Genomic DNA, 18,157 nt, shown 5'->3' with positions numbered 1-18,157 from the left:
TTCACACATCCATTTCACAATATTGGTAAATTCTGACACTATAACCAGAAATATCCTCCAAACAGCTGCAATTTTATTTGTAAACATAGTCAAGAGGTTGATGGTTTCACTTTTATTTAAAACTTTAGCAGTCATGTTGCTCATTTTGTCTAATAGAAGGGCCAAATAACCGTAGGGAAAAAAAAAAATCGCTACTTTTCGAAGGCAGCTAAAAACAGCTTTGTTTGCACATTTGACTATACAAATGCTGATGATATAAGAACACTTTCACAAGTCGCTCTTAATTTGAACGCGCTCTCTCCGGCAATTTTCCTTCTGCGTTCACACAGAGCAGCATTCCCGGAAAGTACCAGTAATGTTACAACTTCTCTTTCCGGAAAATTACCGGAACAAATTTACCGGTATTTTCAAAGGGCCTGTTCATACATAATCCCTTTAAGGGAAAATTGACGGTCATTTTCCGGAAAAGTCTGTATGTGTGAAAGGGGCTTATGTTGTCCCAACACAAATCAGTTAAATTAACCTTATAGTTTTAACAACTTTAAGTGGATTGAACGTAAAACAATTAAGTTGTCCCCAAAAAACCCTAAAGAATTGTGTGGATTCAGCTTGTTTTAAATAAGTAGTTTGAAGAACAAGCTAAAATCATGGTTTTGAGTATGCACACACACACACACACACACACACACACACACACACACACACACACACACACACACACACACACACACACACACACACACACACACACACACACACACACACACACACACGTGTGTTGAGAATTAGGCTGACATTTTCTTGATAATTTCAAATGTCCATATACATACGTAAAAATTATGCAATAATTTGTGTGTATATGAGACCAAATGTTTCTGGGTCCAATACTCTAGTCATTTGAACTGAAAAAAACACAGGGCAAAGTTAAACGTGCACGCTGTGTGTGAGTGCTTGTGAACTTTGTAACGACATTGTGTGTGACTAGTTGGAAAAAGGCTTGAAATAACTCCACAACAAGTACATTAATAATCATTGGGAAAGTTCTTACTGTTGTATTTTTTACAAACGTTACATGAGATATGCTTGCTTCATGTCTGTCACTGTACTGTTTATCTGACGCACCCAAGGTTGAGACTGAGGCACACTCTTACAAGCATGTGGGAACGGTGGGCGGAGAGAACTAGCATTAAAGGCACAGACCACAAAAACAGCTACAAGATGCTCAGAGTTGAAAATTACAAAGGAAATTGAAATGTCTAATAAATAATCTGATGGGTGTTTTGAGCTTAAACTTCACAGACACATTCTTGAGACACAAAAGAATCTTAAAGGAGTAAAATAGATGCCCTTTAAATAGCACACAATGAGCATATTTAAGCACCATTTGTTATATACAGACTGTGTGTGTAGTCAGAAAATGTTAAACATAGCATCAAACTTAACAAACAATGGCACATTATTTAAAACTAATGCACTATATGAAGATCAGTCAACAGGAACTTTGTGTCTGTGCCATGGGGTCTGCGTCTTTTTTTCTCTTTATTCCTCCACTAGATGGTGTTGAACACTTGTTTGAGATCTGAAGCAGTGTATTAAGAGATTTGATCAGCCCAGCAGAAGGCACATTTAATCTGCATATATTAAGACACTGTATAAACAATAGGCATGTCTATAATGAGAGCACTGTGGGATAATGAGTGGAGCGTGATGGTGGAGCTCTTCATGCCAGGCTGGATGTTTGATAATCTAGTGAGCGTTCCTCACTTCCACAGAGAGCTGAATCAGAGAGATCACTAATCTGAGCACAAACTTCGGGACGGGCAAGGACACTGACACACATTAAACCCACAGAGAATCAAAGAGTGTGAGGGAGAGGATAAATGATTACTGATTACTGGATTACCGCTCTTAAAGGTGAAGGTTTTATTTTGTGCGCTTCTAGAGAGAATTGGGGAAATGATGATAGCTGTTTGTGCATATACTTTCCCCTAAGTGTTATTGGTTGGACAAGTGGATGGCCCCGCCCACATATCAGGCAAGTTGTTGGGCCGTTCTCATTTAAATATGCAGATTTACCACTTTTTTTTTACTTTAAATTTAAAAGAATAAATAAATAATTCGTTCTTTAAATAAAAATAAGTTTTTTATTGACAAATATTAGATTTTTTTCATGATAAAAATTTTCTTATAGATGATTTTTTATGTACTGTATATATGACCATTTTTTAATGAGTAATTTCATTTATGAAAATGTCAACTCCATATATTATTCATTCATTAGTTTTCCTTCAGCTAAATCCCTTATTTATCAGGGGTTGACACCGCCAACTATTACAGAATATGTTTTATGCAGCACATACCCTTACAGCAACAACCCAGTACTTATATATAATATTTTACTAAAAAAAAGCGTATAAAAATCAACAGTGTGTGAGATAAGAGGGTGATTGGAGGATAAAATGATATACTTGTAGACTAGTAAAGTGAATTACAGCTCTTAAAGTTGAACAGTTTTATGGGAGTCATCAGGGAAATTAGAAAAATTATGATAGCTATTTCTGCATACTTTCCCTAGTGTGCTATTGGTTTAAAAAACTGATCGACCCACTCACAAACTAGATGATTTATTGAGCTGTTACTGTTGTATTGAGCTGGAGGGTTTGATCAGAAGAACACGGGAAGTGTTTACATTTCTCAGGGAAATTTGGGTGGGTGGCGGATTGGGGTGTGTGTGTTGGGCGGGGACAGGGAGTTGATGGGCTAAAGGAAGTAGGAATTATAGAGATTAGCAATGGTTTCAAATGAAAATAAATATTATATATATATATATATAATATATATAATATAATATATATATTATTATTAAAATTTAACATATATACAGTTGAAGTCAAAATTATTAGCCCCATTTTGAATTTTTTTTTTCTTTTTTAAATAATTTCTAAATGATGTTTAACAGAGCAAGAAAATTTTCATAGTATGTCTGATAATATTTTTTCTTCTGGAGAAAGTCTGATTTGTTTTATTTCGGCTAGAATAGTTAGAGCAGCTTTTATTTTTTTAAACACCATTTTAAGGTCAAAATTATTAGCCCCTTTAAGCTATATATTTTTTCGATAGTCTACAGAACAAACCATCGTTATACAATGACTTGCCTAATTACCCTAACCTGCCTAGTTAACCTAATTAACTTAATTAAGCCATTAAATGCCACTTTAAGCTGTATAGAAGTGTTCTGAAAAATATCTAGTCAAATATTATTTACTGTCATCATGGCAAAGATAAAATAAATCAATTATTAGAGATGGGTTATTAAAACCAATTTTAGAAATGTGTTCTCTTCTTGTTGTGTTCAAAATCTTCTCTCTGTTAAATAGACATTGGGGAAAAAAATAGACAGGGGGGCTAATAAATCTGACCTCAACTTTTTGTATGACGGCAATTCTATTGCAAAAATAATCGAGCGCACTGGTGATGTTTTTGCGTGAGGAGAAGTGAACCGGAGAAGATTACAGACCTACACGCAAGGAAACTAGTGCTCGCGCGCGCACAGGGGATGTTCACACATGCATTGAACTAATCTAGCGTGAGGAAACGGGCACTCCAGAAAGGGTGCGTAACCAGAGAAAGCAATTTTACCAAGTCTAGCCTCAAGACTGACAAAAATCCCAAAAGTTTTGCGCAAGCAGAGAGAAGAGCCAGCAAGCAAGACAACAGAATACGCGTAAACGCATACTCCACATGTCTTTACTCCATTTCTGTTTAGTTCAGTTATGACTTTAGTCGGATTAAGATGATCAAAAATTGCTGTTTGGAGCTTATGTAGGCCTACAGTTCAAAATTCATGTTTAACTGACTAAACAGTTAGTAAACGCATCTTATTGAACATCATTTATTTTCATCACCAATTATCATAGTAGAACAGTTTCTCAAGCAGTTTGTTGTGAAACAGGAGATGAGCCCCTGGTCTAATGCGCCACCTGACTTGAGAAACCTGTTCTCAAAGACTTATTATTTGTGTAGCACATATATTCTGAATGCCTTCGGCAGAATTAAAGCATTTTAATTTAGAATAATCTAGATTAATTCCGAGATCACAGTGAGATTAATCTGATTTTAAAAAATCATCTATGTCCACCAATAATATTATATTATATTATATTATATTATATTATATTATATTATATTATATTATATTATATTATATTATATTATATTATATTATATTTAAATTATTTTATTAAACATGGTTTTGTATTTACCAGCAACCATTTTCTCTAATTGTTTACTGATAATTTAAATGTTGAGGTAATTGCATAAAATTTCTAAAATGCATTTATCATATACTGTGTAAATAATTGTAATCATAATAACAATAAATATTCAACAATACAATTACTGTCATGAAAATAAATCTAGCTTATTTTGCAATAAAAGGTTTGCTTAAGATTCAATCCAAATGTAGGGAGAAACCTCCTGATCATTTCTGATGGACCAATCATATTTAAACCTGTTTGAATCCGTAACCCTATTACCTCCCGCACATAACAACTGGCTGTACGTGTGGAACGATGAATAATGCACCACAGAATCTGCATTCATAGCAGTTACAGCAACAATTTATATCAATAACATTTCTCCCAGCTGTAACAGCACACCAGTAAATGTAATTAATCAAGCCAGTGCACTGGAATTAGTGTGTAACCTGTGCACTGATACGTCACAAGTACTGGGAGAAAAATTAAATTGTAAATATAATTTTTGGTCTCCTCTTCATGGGTATTTGTGTAAAAGTAACCAGGCCATGCAGACCGTGTGTTGTGTTTTTTGGTCCTGCTAGTAAGCATGATGTGCAATCTGACAACTGCTGTGCTGAAGTCTGTCACGGTAAAACAACACAGCTCTAGCTCGTATTTACAAATAATAATGTGCTTTCATTAGATTCACTGCATGCTTTAATATGCTTCATTTGTCTGTTTGACATAAACCTAAATTTAACCAGTGTATTATGGAGCCAGATCATTCTCAAAAATAAGACATTTACACTTACATTTGTAAGTTCGAAACCCAATTCATAAATACACAAATCCAATTCGTGACTTCAAAATATGATTCATAAATACAAAAGTCCAATTAGAAAATTCAAAACGATTCGAAAATACAAAAATCCAGTTCGTAAATTTAAAATATTAGATTAGATTAGATTCAACTTTATTGTCATCACACATGTACAAGTACAATGCAACGAAATGCAGTTTAGGTCTAACCAGCAGTCCAATTGCAGCAAGTGCAGGATATTGGTATAAGTTATAAAGTGCAGTTATAGAAAAACTATAGTGATATTTACAGATGGATGTACTATGAACATTATATACAGGTTGGATTAGCTATGAACAGATTTACAATATATGAATATATGTGCAGGTTGCTATTAATAATCAGTAGTGTGCAGATAGATAAACATGATTACAAGTGTATATGTTTCAATATATGAATATATGTACAGGTAGCTATTAATAATCAGTAGTGTGCAAATAAATGAGCATGATTACAAGTGTATATGTACAGTGGGTGTGTACATAATTACAAATGTCCATGTGCAGTGGGCATGTACAGTTCAATGAGTAAACAGTGCAATGTACAGCAGTGAATATGAATATGAATCATAAATACACAAATCTAATTCATAAATTCAAAATACGATTCGTAAATTCACAAATCTAGTTTACCAATTCAAAATAGGATTCATTAATACACAAATCTAATTCATAAATTCAAAACACGATTCAAAAATACACATATCCAATTTGTCAATTCAAAACACGATTAAAAAATACACAAATCCAATTCATTAGGCGAAAATCTTCATGATTTTTACAAATTGTGTGTTGTATTTATGAAGCGTGTTTTGAATTTACAAACTGGATTTTGTAAAAGTGAATTGTGCTGTACACTAATTAATTTTACACTATAAATGTATTATTTTTGAGACTGATCTGGCTCCATACGTATAGATAAAATTTACTGATGAGTAATTTGACCATTGGGTGACATTGTAGCTCAGTGGTTAGCACTAAAGAAGGTTGCTGGTTCGAGTCCTAGCTGGGCCAATTGGCATTTCTGTGTGGATTTTGCATGTTCTCCCCCATGTTGGCATGGGTTTTTTCCGGTTTCCCCCACAATCCAAAGACATGCGCTAAGTGAATTGAATAAATTAAATTGGCCATAGTGTGTGTGTGTGTGGGTGTGTGTGTGTGTGTGTGTGTGTGTGTGTGTGTGTGTGTGTGTGTGTGTGTGTGTGAATGTGAGAGTTTATCTGTGTTTCATGGTACTGGGTTGTGGCTGGAAGGGCATCCACTGTGTAAAACGTATGCTGGAATAGACCTCTGAAATAGAGACTAAGACAAAGGAAAATGAATGAATAAAGAAATGAATGAATGAATGAATGAATGAATGAATGAATGAATTTGGCCAATTTTGAAAAAGTATGTATATACTGATAACTCTTTAGCAGAACTTGATTAACTCTTTGGTCTTTGGTGTGTAAATGGCTTTAAAGTGATAGGTTGCTTTAAAATTTAGATTGTGTCATGATTCGCAAGAAGAAAGAAACATTTGTGATGGTGATTAAATAAATCAAGACAGCATTTTCATTTTAGGGTGAACTATCATTTAATACATTTGTACTTTTTTATTTATCTTTAGTCTTTAAGATTTTAGATTTATTTGAAGTTTTCCTAAATGAATTTAAAAAGCCATTTTAAGCATATTTTATGAGTTACATATACAGTTGATTGAGACTGATCTCAGAACTCATATTAGGACAGTTATTGCTCACTGAGCAAAGCAACAAACTGCAGTTTCGCTGATTAAGCTGCCAACACCCAAAACATGGGTGTTTTTGCAACACTGAAAAAATGATTCTAAGATGATTGTTTGGATTTACATTTTTTTTGTTTTGTATTAAGTGGTTGTAAACAATTTATTTGGGCTGAATTCAAACAAAACAAATTAAGTTAAATGTGGTAATCTCAAAACTCAAAGCATTACATTAAACTCTTCTAAATCATCAAAAAGTGACTATTAAACTCTAACATGCCTTTCTATTAACACCTAAGATTACTTTTATTGTCAACATTTCCCTCTCTTAATTCAATCCTGCAAAACATGATGGGAACTCAAATCCCCTAACCAGGTAGTTAGACCAACACGATTCATTCATGTTGTCCTAACAGGAAATGCTTAAGTTAACTTAATACTTTACACATTTAAATGGATTGAACAAAACAAAAAAAATTGGATTAATATTTCCCAAATTCATTTTTTTTTGTTAACAATTTATCAGAACTTTTATCAGAAGATTCATAAGCTGTCTTGTAATTCTGACTTTCATCTCAGAACTGAGATACACACCCCAGATCTTTTGATTTTTAAGACCAAAAATTTCATTGATTTTTCATATTTCACAGTATTTTTTTTATAATTAATTTATAAATTTGCAACCTCAGTGAGCAGAAGAAACTTTCAAAAACACTTAACCAATCTTCCCGGCCCCAAAGCTTTTGTGCAGAAGTGTATTTATAAACTATAGCATATGAACCTGTAATATGGGGTCATAGCCGGAATAAAGTCATTACCACATGCTCCTCGGCCACACAAGACCATCAGATGAGGTGAAAGAAACCATCAGGCCGCAAGCATGACATACTAGCAGGGATTACAGCGGGATTACATGGTGTCTGGCTCATGAGACAGAGTAAATTTGGTCAGCATGTTAAAAGTGTCATCTCCGCAACACAACTAAAGCCATTCAAAGACCTGAATCCCTTTAAAAATAGCACAGACTGATGGATAACTCAACATGTCGATACCGTTGGATCTGAGACTATAAAGGAAGACTGAGCAAGTCACAAAAGAAAGATGATAAATGAAAGCTCAAATTAACCTTGATTTTACGTGAGATTTTTTTCCTCTATCCATACTGGTGGCTTAAACGAGCTTTAAAATCCAGTAACAAAACATTAAGGCCAGTGTTTCTAGCATCTATTGCCTATTGAGTTTTCATGTCAGGGATTAGACTTGACGCTCTGTAAAAATAAAGGGCAAAAGGCGTAAGTTAGGGGTCATAAATCTCCATTTGTTGAGAAAAGGAGATTTTTTTTTTTTTACAGTGTCCACCATCTGTTGGATGCTCTTAGCACAGCAGCTGGGTGACTGCCGAACATGACTTCAAACGTGCAAACTCTAATGGTCTCTAATGTTTAATACAAGAATAGTTTTAAAAGGTTTGCTGATGCATTAATGCTGAACGACAACAGAAGAAGTCTGACGTATGGATTATGAAGTATTATGGCAATGTTGTTATGTGGATGAAACTGATCCGTTTACAGTACCACACCTTTTGGTCTGTGTGTGCACAACAGCTCAAGTTCATATGCATCCTCATCAGCGAGTACATTTCAGTACAATGTAAAACTACAAAACCCACTATTTGATCTATTTCCTGAATATTTGATCCATTCATTTTGCTGAAGGTATCCACTGGAGATTTATTGGAAGATTAGAGTTACAGTGCATGGCGTAATGTTACAAAGAGCTGTGACTTCTGTCAAAAATGAGTATTGAAAGTTAAAATGAAATAAATAATGTTTCACAGTTTGTAGATTTTAAGTTTTGACAAATAAAAAATACTTTATGTGTGATATATAAGCTATATCACACAAGTAGCAGTGTGATGTTGCTGTTTATGGACACTGGTGGAAGGCGTGCGTTGGCACGACGCTGCAGGCAGAGTGCATTAGTGTCCCACCAGTGACGATATACAGCCGCATTGCACTGCTATTCATGTGATATTGCGTTTATACAACAGTTTGATGACATAATAGTGTATATAAAAAAGAAAATCAAACACGGAGAGTGTTTTGTATGAGGAATTACTTTCTCCATTCATTCACATTTGCAGCTAATGTCAGAACAGCAGAAGCTGGAATATTACAATAATTAACCCAGATTGCTGTTGTGTTTGCGATAAGGAAAAACGTTAACACATGCAGATATTTTTTCTTGCTTTCTGCCAACACAACACACATTCCTGATATGCGATTCCCATAACACGCTCAATACACTACAATTACTATGGTATAAATACAGTACTACAACATACAAAAGAGTGAGATCGACTTAGAAAGTCACTTACCAGTTTTATAATTATTTGATCAGCTGTAGTTAAAAATTACGCTGTATTTTTCCTCCTCGAAGGGCTAATATGCAGTCTCTGTCATCATCTTGTGGATGGACAACACCAACCATCTTTGCTCAGTATGACAGGATAATGGCCACCGACGCGCTCTCTTAGAAATTATATATATTTTAAAATAGGCACTATCCTTATAAACTCCAGAGTTGCAATCTAAACAACTACATTTTCAACTAAAGAAGCCTAAAAAGTACATTATGTTGTCCAGCTGCAGCAATATTTGTCAAACTGTAGAGTGTACTCTGCTTGATGCTGTATGTGGGCGGAGTAATACACAAGGGTAAAGGGGCTGGACAAGCGCTGTTACTAGCAGAATATCACAACAACCAATCAGATTCAAGAACCAGACAGACCTGTTGCATAAACACGAATAAGGAACAATATGACAATGAAATGATAATTATTAATACATTTTTTTATTCAGAATTTGGCTCATTTTGAAGATATACTGGTCATTTTGGTAGAACATTTCGATTTAGTCATTTAGCAGACGCTTTTGTCCTAAGCGACTTACAAATGGAAGACATTCATTGATTCAACATGAAGAAGCAATACACTCAAGATGTGTTACTTCTACAAAAAAAAAACTGTGGTATAAATATGGGCGGCACTGTGGCTCAGTGGTTAGCACTGTCGCCTCACAGCAAGAAGGTTGCTGGTTTGAGTCCTAGCCGGGTCAGTTGGCATTTCTGTGTTGAGTTTACATGTTCTCCTCGTGTTTGCGTGGGTTTCCACTGGGTGCTATTGGTGAACTGGATGAACTAACTTGGCCATAGTGAATGAGTGCATGTGAGAGTTTTGGGGTGTTTCCCAGTAATGGGTTGTGGCTGGAAGGGCATTCACTGAGTAAAACATATGCTGGAATAGTTGGAGGTTCATTCCACTGTGGCGACCCCTGATAAATAAGGGACTAAGCCGAAGGAAAATAAATGAATGAATAACTTTGAGCATTTTGAGATTGGAAAAACATATGCAGGCAAAACTAGAATTAATACCCGTGGCTCCTGGTGATACATATTGGGGTCTTATGAAGTAAAACAATCAGTCTGCGCCAAAAACTGAATATTATTTATGGGAGTAAAACCTTTAATCCACAGCCTCAAGCAAATGGTCACATAGAGGTGAATTTATTTAGGGATCACCTTTTGTTCTATGAGCTCTGCCAGAAACAAAGCATTTAGATCTCAGTTATATTGTTGTGGTTATGAAAGCATTGTGTTTTCAGTTTAGTATTCAATTTTATACTGTTTGTAATTTCTTTTGGTTGAGTCCTTATTTCCTCTTGTTTGTTTGAATGGTTTCTAACTAATAACACAAGTTATCATTCACTTTGACACTTGTTTACATACTGTATTCCAGCCCAATCTCACGAGGAAACATATACCTGTATTTTGTATGTATTGTCAGAAAAATCCATAGATTTCATTCGTATGAAAATATGTTATTTTAAAAAGGAGACATGTCAAAAAAAAACACCACCCCTTAACCCAACTCTCATTGGAGGATGAGTAAATTGTGCTAAAGTGTATAAACAAGTTTGTACAAATTCATAAGAATTAGCCACTAAATCAAAAAGGTACAAATTACTGATATTAGTCCCTTTCACACATACAGACCTCGAGAAGTGTGAAAAGGCACTTTTGAAAATACCAGTAAATTCGTTCTGGCAATTTTCCAGAAAGAGATGTTGTAACGTTACCGGTAATTTGCCGAAATGCTGCTCTGCGTGAACGCAGAATAAAAATTTATGGGAAGAGCAAATCATGAACGCGCTGACTTGTGACATCTACTCCAGCCAATTAACACATTCAGAGGCATTCACATCCACGTGGTTTATGAAAATAAAGCAGCTGCATGATTGCTAAAGCTTTAAATAAAAGTGAAATCATCAACAAAAGCCCAACCCCAAGCGTAGCCGTCATTTCTGGTTAATGATGTCAGAATTTACTGGTATTTTGGAATGGATGTGTGAATGGTCTTTTTCAGAAAAATTCCAGAACGTTCTTGCCTATGTGAACAGCGCTTCATTGAATTTACCAGTAAAGTCGTTCTGGTAATTTTCAGGATATTTACCAGCATCATTTTGTGAAAGTGGCTATTTTGTTGACATATATCTCAATTTTGCATTTGTTTGCAGGTTGTTGTTAGATAGAGGTGTTCACACAAAATGTGATTTTATTTCTTTGTTTTCTAAAAGTTTAATGTATAGACAATGTAGTCAAAACAATCCATATTTTCACATGGACGACTAAAATGTTGCATTCTTCATGTCAGACCAGTTGGCAACACAATCCACACACACGACCCTGTATTCCAGCATTGTTGTTTATGCTGTTATTTCTGGGAGTCAGTATCGCCTTCTTAATAATAAGAGCAGCTTTCTCAGGAATTGTTCTTAGGTAGTTTAAGGGGCATCACAGTAGCACAGTGGGTAGCATGATCGGCAGCTAGAAGGTTGGTGATTCGAGCCCCAGCAGGGTCAGTTGGCATTTCTGTGTGGAGTTTGCATGTCCTCCTTGTGTTCGCGTTGGTTTTCCCCACAGTTCAAAGAGATGCGCTATAGGTGAATTAGATGAACTGGCCGTAGTGCATGTGTGTGAATGAGTGTGTATGGGTGTTTCCCAGTGTGGGGTTGAGGTTGGAAGGGCATCCGCTGCTTAAAACATATGCTGGATAAGTTGGTGGTTCATTCCACTGTGATGACCCGATTAATAAAGGAACTAAGCTGAAATGAAAATGAATGAATAAGTAGTTTAAATAATGTGTACTGTTACTCGAGTACATTTTAAATGCTGTATATGTATGTAAATGTGCTCTTATCCATCGACCTGCAGTACTTTTTATGTTTATTATTTCTTGTCTAAAATGAATGACATTGGCATAAATTAACCATGCATAAATAATAAATGGCATAAATTAATAACTCCCAATATTGCCGTCCAATCAAATCATGCTTAAAAAAATTGCCTCTGACAGACTGAACTCAGAGACACTTTATAAATGTATGGAAGCACTGTGTCCAAGCAAAGTGTCCAAGAAGATATATAATCCCTCACATGCATATATTTCTACACAAGTTTGGTTTGCAGTGCCAAATGCTGGTCACCTGTATCTTGTTAGTCAGGGTTCAGAGTGCATAACTTAAGCATTAACGTGGAATTAGCTAGATTTTTGCCCCTTAGGTCAGTGCTTCCCATAGTGGGAGTCACGGGACTATGACGGGGTCGCTTGGTGATTTAAAAAAGTCAATTAAATTATTAATTAAAATAAACTAATTAATTAAACTATAATAATTACAATATTTTAACCATAACAAACAGAAGTTAAAAAAAGTTTTTAATAATAAAAAACAACAACATGCAAATGAAAAGCCATCAGCCTTTAAATCTATTTTTATAGGATCGGTGTGTTTATGTTAAATTAACAACACAGCAATAGTGCCAGTTGCAGCAGATTGATTTTATAGCACCAGATTAAAGTTTCTGAAACCTTTATGGCAGTCAAACACACAAAAGAAAAATACAGATGTGGCTACTGAGAACGCGTGTTTCATCACGTGCAGTGCTGCAATTTGTCACATGCATTCACGTGCAGTACTGCAGCTGCAAAGGCCGCCTTTTCATTTAAAAAAAACAAAACATTTTTGTGCTTTACGCAATAGCCACCAGGTGGCACAAGGACAAACAAGCGCTTTTCTATTGACTCAGTTGTCAATGGTTTTTAAAAGGTGAGTTTGTGCATGAAACATGCGTGCTTAGATGCATGCATGTATTTGTGTTTGAGAGACTGGGCAAAAGAGTGCTCGATTCAGCTCTGTCGATGCCTCAAGCAACTGGATTTCTTTCTTTCTTTATCTGGAAAATAATGAATACGTATTAATATTCACAACTGATTACAACAGAAAGACAAAAAAACATTACAAATTATGTGTCCACTTTTGTAGGCTCAACACAATTTCACAGATCTAGATAAAATAGCCTAAGCTATACTGAAATCATGTAAAGATATACAAAAATCAGATATGGCAACGCAGTGGCGCAGTAGGTAGTGCTGTCGCCTCAGAGCAAGAAGGTCACTGGGTTTCTGTGTGGAGTTTGCATGTTCTCTCTGCGTTCACGTGGGTTTCCTCCGGGTGCTCCGGTTTCCCCCACAGTCCAAAGACATGCGGTACAGGTGAATTGGGTTAGCGAAATTGTCCGTAGTGTATGAGTGTGTGCGTGAATGAGTGCGTGTGGATGTTTCTCAGAGATGGGTTGCGGCTGGAAGGGCATCCGCTGTCTAAAAACGTGCTGGATAAGTTGGCAGTTCATTCCGCTGTGGCGACCCCGGATTAATAAAGGGACTAAGCTGACAAGAAAATGAATGAATGAAATATCGGATATAATAAAAAAATTAAATAAATCAATATAAAATAAACAAAAGCTATAACGATTTAGGAATATACAGTATAATAAGTAAATTAAACCGGCCTATCTGAAAAAAAGATTTTAAATATTTTCTAAAAACAATGAACAACGGTGTATATTATAATTTTATATGCTGGCCATGTATTTCTTGTGTTAGACCATGTTGTGCTGTGCTGCAATTTACTGCAGTGACGTGCGACACTACTTTAGATCACTCACACATTCTCAGTAGCCATATCTGTAAATACAAGCTACAACTGAATATTGAGAATGATCGCTGATGGAATGATCTCCAAAATTAAACCGAGAAAAGACTTGTGCTGAAAACATTGTGTCCACTAGTCTCATTAGGTGAGGTTAATATTAAATTAAACAAATTAATGAAAGACTATGAAAATGATATGGTCGCATTTTTTGTGTTGTCTATTTGCTCGTGTTTATATACAGGTCTATTGTTGTATGAGCAAATGTTTGCATATAACCACCTAAGAGGAATTTGGGGGTCGTAAGTCACTGGCATTGTTATCTTAGGGGTCTCGAGCTAAAAAAGTTTGGGAACCCCTGCCTTAGGTTACACAGATTTTTGCTCTGCATGATTTTGTTCAACTTGCTTTAGTCATATATTATAGGAGCGTAAATTAAAGTTAAATAGCTTTATAGAATGGAAAATAATCTAAATTATCATTAGAGACAACCTTCAAAGAAAAACGCACCTGTGTAAGCTAGGTTTATATTTTGTATGGTATACGGTGGAAACATTTTGACAGTATAAAAAATGTTGGGTTCCACTCAAGTTCTTTATATTATGTTAACTGGTTAGCTTTTAGGCAGATCACCTACTGCAGGGGTGTCCAAACTCAGTCCTGGAGGGCCGGTGTCCTGCATAGTTTAGCTCCAACTTCCTTTAACACACCTCACTGGAACTTTCTAGTATACCTAGAAAGAGTTTGATTAGTTGGTTCAGCTGTGTTTAATTAGGATTGGAACTAAAATATGCACACTGGCCGTCCAGGACCGAGTTTGGACACCCCTGACCAACTGCATCTTTAACCTATTTTTATTTATTTTTTACAAATTTATGTGGATTGTCTAAAAAACAACTTGAGAAATCTGTTGTTTCAACTCATTTTAAATAAGTAGTTTGAATAAGCAGTATAAAATGAGTGTATTTTAGAAAAGCTATTTTTTACCCATATACTGTTAAAAAAAAATGCTGGGTTGCACATAGTTCCTTCATGTTGACCCAACACAAACCATGTTAACCTAATCATTTTTATAAATTTATGGGGTATTATGGATTGAACATACTGTAACACAATTAAGTTTATTTTTCCCTTAATTTCTGTTAAACAAAGAGCAGATTTTTTTCAACACATTTCTAAACATGATTGTTTTAATAACTCATTTCTAATAACTGATTTATTTAATCTTTGTCATGATGACAGTAAATAATATTTGACTAGATATTTTTCAAGACACTTCTATACAGCTTAAAGTGACATTTAAAGGCTTAACTAGGTTAATTACAGTAGGTTAACTAGGCAGGTTAGGGTAAAAAGGCAAGTTATTGTATAATATATATATAGCTTAAAGGGCCTAATAATTTTGTCCTTAAAATGGTTTTTAAAAAATGAAAAACTGGTTTTATTCTTGCCTAAATAAATCATATAAGACTTTCTCCAGAAGAAAAAATGTGATCATACTGTGAAACATACTGTGAAAATTTACTTGCTCTGTTAAACATCATTTGGGAAATATTTAAAAAAGAAAAATAATTCAAAGGGGAGGGACTTCAACTGTGTTTGTGTATTATTTTTGCATAACTCTTTCCACCTCTGACTAAACCTCAGCATCTCCTTGTAACTCCTGCCCATTTGTGTGTGCTTTCCTGCCCCCAGGCAGTAGGCGACTGAGATGGGCGTTCATCTAGGCTGTCTCAGCGACACACTGTGGCTGCCGGTGCTGCTGCTGCTGTCTGTCTGCTCCGTGCCCTGCTGCCAGTGCCGACCGTTCGGGATGGTGGAGCCCACCGTCAACGTGGCGGTGGTGTTCAGTGGCTCCGCCTACCAGACGGAGATCAAGGGCCGACTGAGCCGCGAGAACTTCCTGGACCTGCCGCTGGAGGTGAACCCCATCACTGTGCTGGTCAACAACACCAACCCGCGCACTCTACTGACGCGCATCTGCGACACGCTGGCTGCTAACAGAGTGCACGGGGTGGTCTTTGAAGATAACATTGGCTCTGAGGCCGTGGCGCAGATCCTGGACTTCATCTCCACGCAGACAGCCGTGCCCATCGTAGGCATCAGTGGGGGGTCGGCTGTCGTCCTGCCTCACAAGGTCAGAGTCGAGCACTGTGCCAGTTCCGCTTGACCTACATGGTTAAACTCTTGATTTCTGGGTGTTCACACTGAGATAAGATTCCCTCAGAGTTCTTTCATAGTCTGCATTAAAGATTGGTAAGAGGTAATGTACAGTCAGCATGTAAATAAACCCTGACAGGGGTCACCGAACCCTGATGCGAGGTCTTGAATCACCCAGAAGGGGTTTCATTTTGGCTGACTCTACACTATCTAGCTAATTACATGGCTGTCTAGCAAATAAATAGATAAAGGGATGTCAAATATTGATTTTTTTACTAGACATCAGTTATTGAAAAGAAATTGAGAGTGCTCTAAGAAACAAGAAACCATAGCAAAGCTGTGTACGTGACAATTGTCAAATATATGAAGCTTAAGGGACTGTTTACCCAAATATTACAATTTTGATATAATTTATTAAAAATGTATTTATTATTTTCTGTATTTTTATTTTTTTTACAAAAGAAGATATTTTGAAAAATGTTAGAAACATATAAGTATTGACATCCAAATAAGAAAAAGAAATACCATGGAAGCCAATGGTTTCAGGTTTCAGGTTTTTTTTGGGTGAACTACTTTTTGCATTACTATAGCTTAAAACACTAGAATAGAGCACAGAACTACACTGTAAAAACAAAACAAAAGTTAATTTATTTTAAAATAGTAAGTAAAACCTTTTTAACTTGGAACTCAGATTAGAAAGTTTATTGTTTAGTGCCTGACAATACTTGTGGTCTTGCCTCATGGAATTCAATAACAGTTCTTGCCGTATGGAGAGATTTAGCCATCCTTACAGAACCTTTAAGTTGACCTAAAGGGACAGTAAACCAAAAATTAAAAATTCTCTCATCATTTAATAATAATAATTAATAATTCTTTACATTTACAGTGCTTTTCTGGACACTCAAAGCACTTTACACATCCACCACCAGTGTGCAGCATCCACCTGAATGACGCGACGGCAGCCATACCTCACAATTCAGACCCTAATAATATATTTTATTCATATTCCTTTTTGAGCCACAATATTAATAATAAAGCTTCTTCTATTGATGCATCTTTTTGCAAAATACATCCACAAAATCATTTGTGGCTCTTTTAAGTCCACCAGCAACAACAACAAAAAAATGAAGGTGCCAAATAAACTAGATTCTGAAAAGCTGATTTCAAAATGCATTTATTTGTTGTTTTGGATTTGTGGTTTTTTAATCAGATAAAACACAATTTTTCATTAAAAAATAAATAAAATCCTTATTAAAAAGTGTACAATCTCATCTGTCATCGTCAAACAATACTATACAAATTATGTTTAAAGAACTTTATCCCTAATTAAAAAAAAAAAAAATCTGGAACACAAACTTGAAATTGTTGTGGTAAAGTTGGCTTGTCTGTTGCGGTTAACGTAAGCGGTCCATTCCCGAGGTGCAGCCAGAATAACCTAACAGTCAAACATCTATTTAGCACATGCTTAAGGGGCCAGTAAATCAGAAATGTCGGTGGCACCAGTCAATCCACAATCCTTTAGTGGCTGCATTTGATTTATTTATTTATTGAAATATTGTGAATTTACGTAAATACATTTAAATTATTAATATCAAAAGCAAAAACATAGTGGGGTGCCCAGAGTTTACATAGGGGTGGCCTATGCCCCTTTGGGGTGCCCCTGAGTAAATGTGAGCGCATTTTTAATTTTGTATCATTTTGAAAATATGTCATTTAATTAATACTTATAAGGTAATGGGTTTACTCATGACTTTAAGTAACATCTGCTATTTGCTTTATGGGTTCAGTTCTTATGGAATGTAAGATCTTTTATTAATGCTTTGAATACAATGATGCATCTTGATGCAACTATGCATCTTTTTGGTCCAAAATGATCTACTGTAATATACAGTAGATCAGGCGTGTCCAAACTACGGCCCGCGGGCCATCTGCGGCCCGCAATCAGTTTTGTAGCGGCCCGCGAGGCTTTTTATAAATATCAATAGAATCTGGCCCGCTATACAAAAATGAACGTAATTCAATAAATAACCACCGGGTGTCGCTATTACATGCATTCAATTAAGCAGCAGTTCTTGTCTAGATCTATCTATCTATCTATCTATCTATCTATCTATCTATCTATCTATCTATCT

General features: G+C 35.7%; 1 protein-coding gene across 1 annotated transcript in view; it reads left to right on the top strand.

Annotated features, from left to right (window-relative positions):
- Positions 1–18,157, top strand: part of grin2ca (glutamate receptor, ionotropic, N-methyl D-aspartate 2Ca) — a 129,601-nt gene that overhangs the window by 27,235 nt on the left and 84,209 nt on the right. The window contains exon 3 of the mRNA NM_001365787.1: positions 15,561–16,002. Coding sequence (NP_001352716.1) covers positions 15,577–16,002 — 426 coding nt within the window. The 5' untranslated portion in view covers positions 15,561–15,576. The remainder of the gene's footprint in view (positions 1–15,560; positions 16,003–18,157) is intronic.

This window comes from Danio rerio, chromosome 3 (genome assembly GCF_049306965.1).
Source record: "Danio rerio strain Tuebingen ecotype United States chromosome 3, GRCz12tu, whole genome shotgun sequence".
NCBI lineage: Eukaryota > Metazoa > Chordata > Actinopteri > Cypriniformes > Danionidae > Danio > Danio rerio.
Note: the sequence above shows the minus strand (reverse complement) of the source record. Positions and strands in the feature narration are given on the sequence as shown.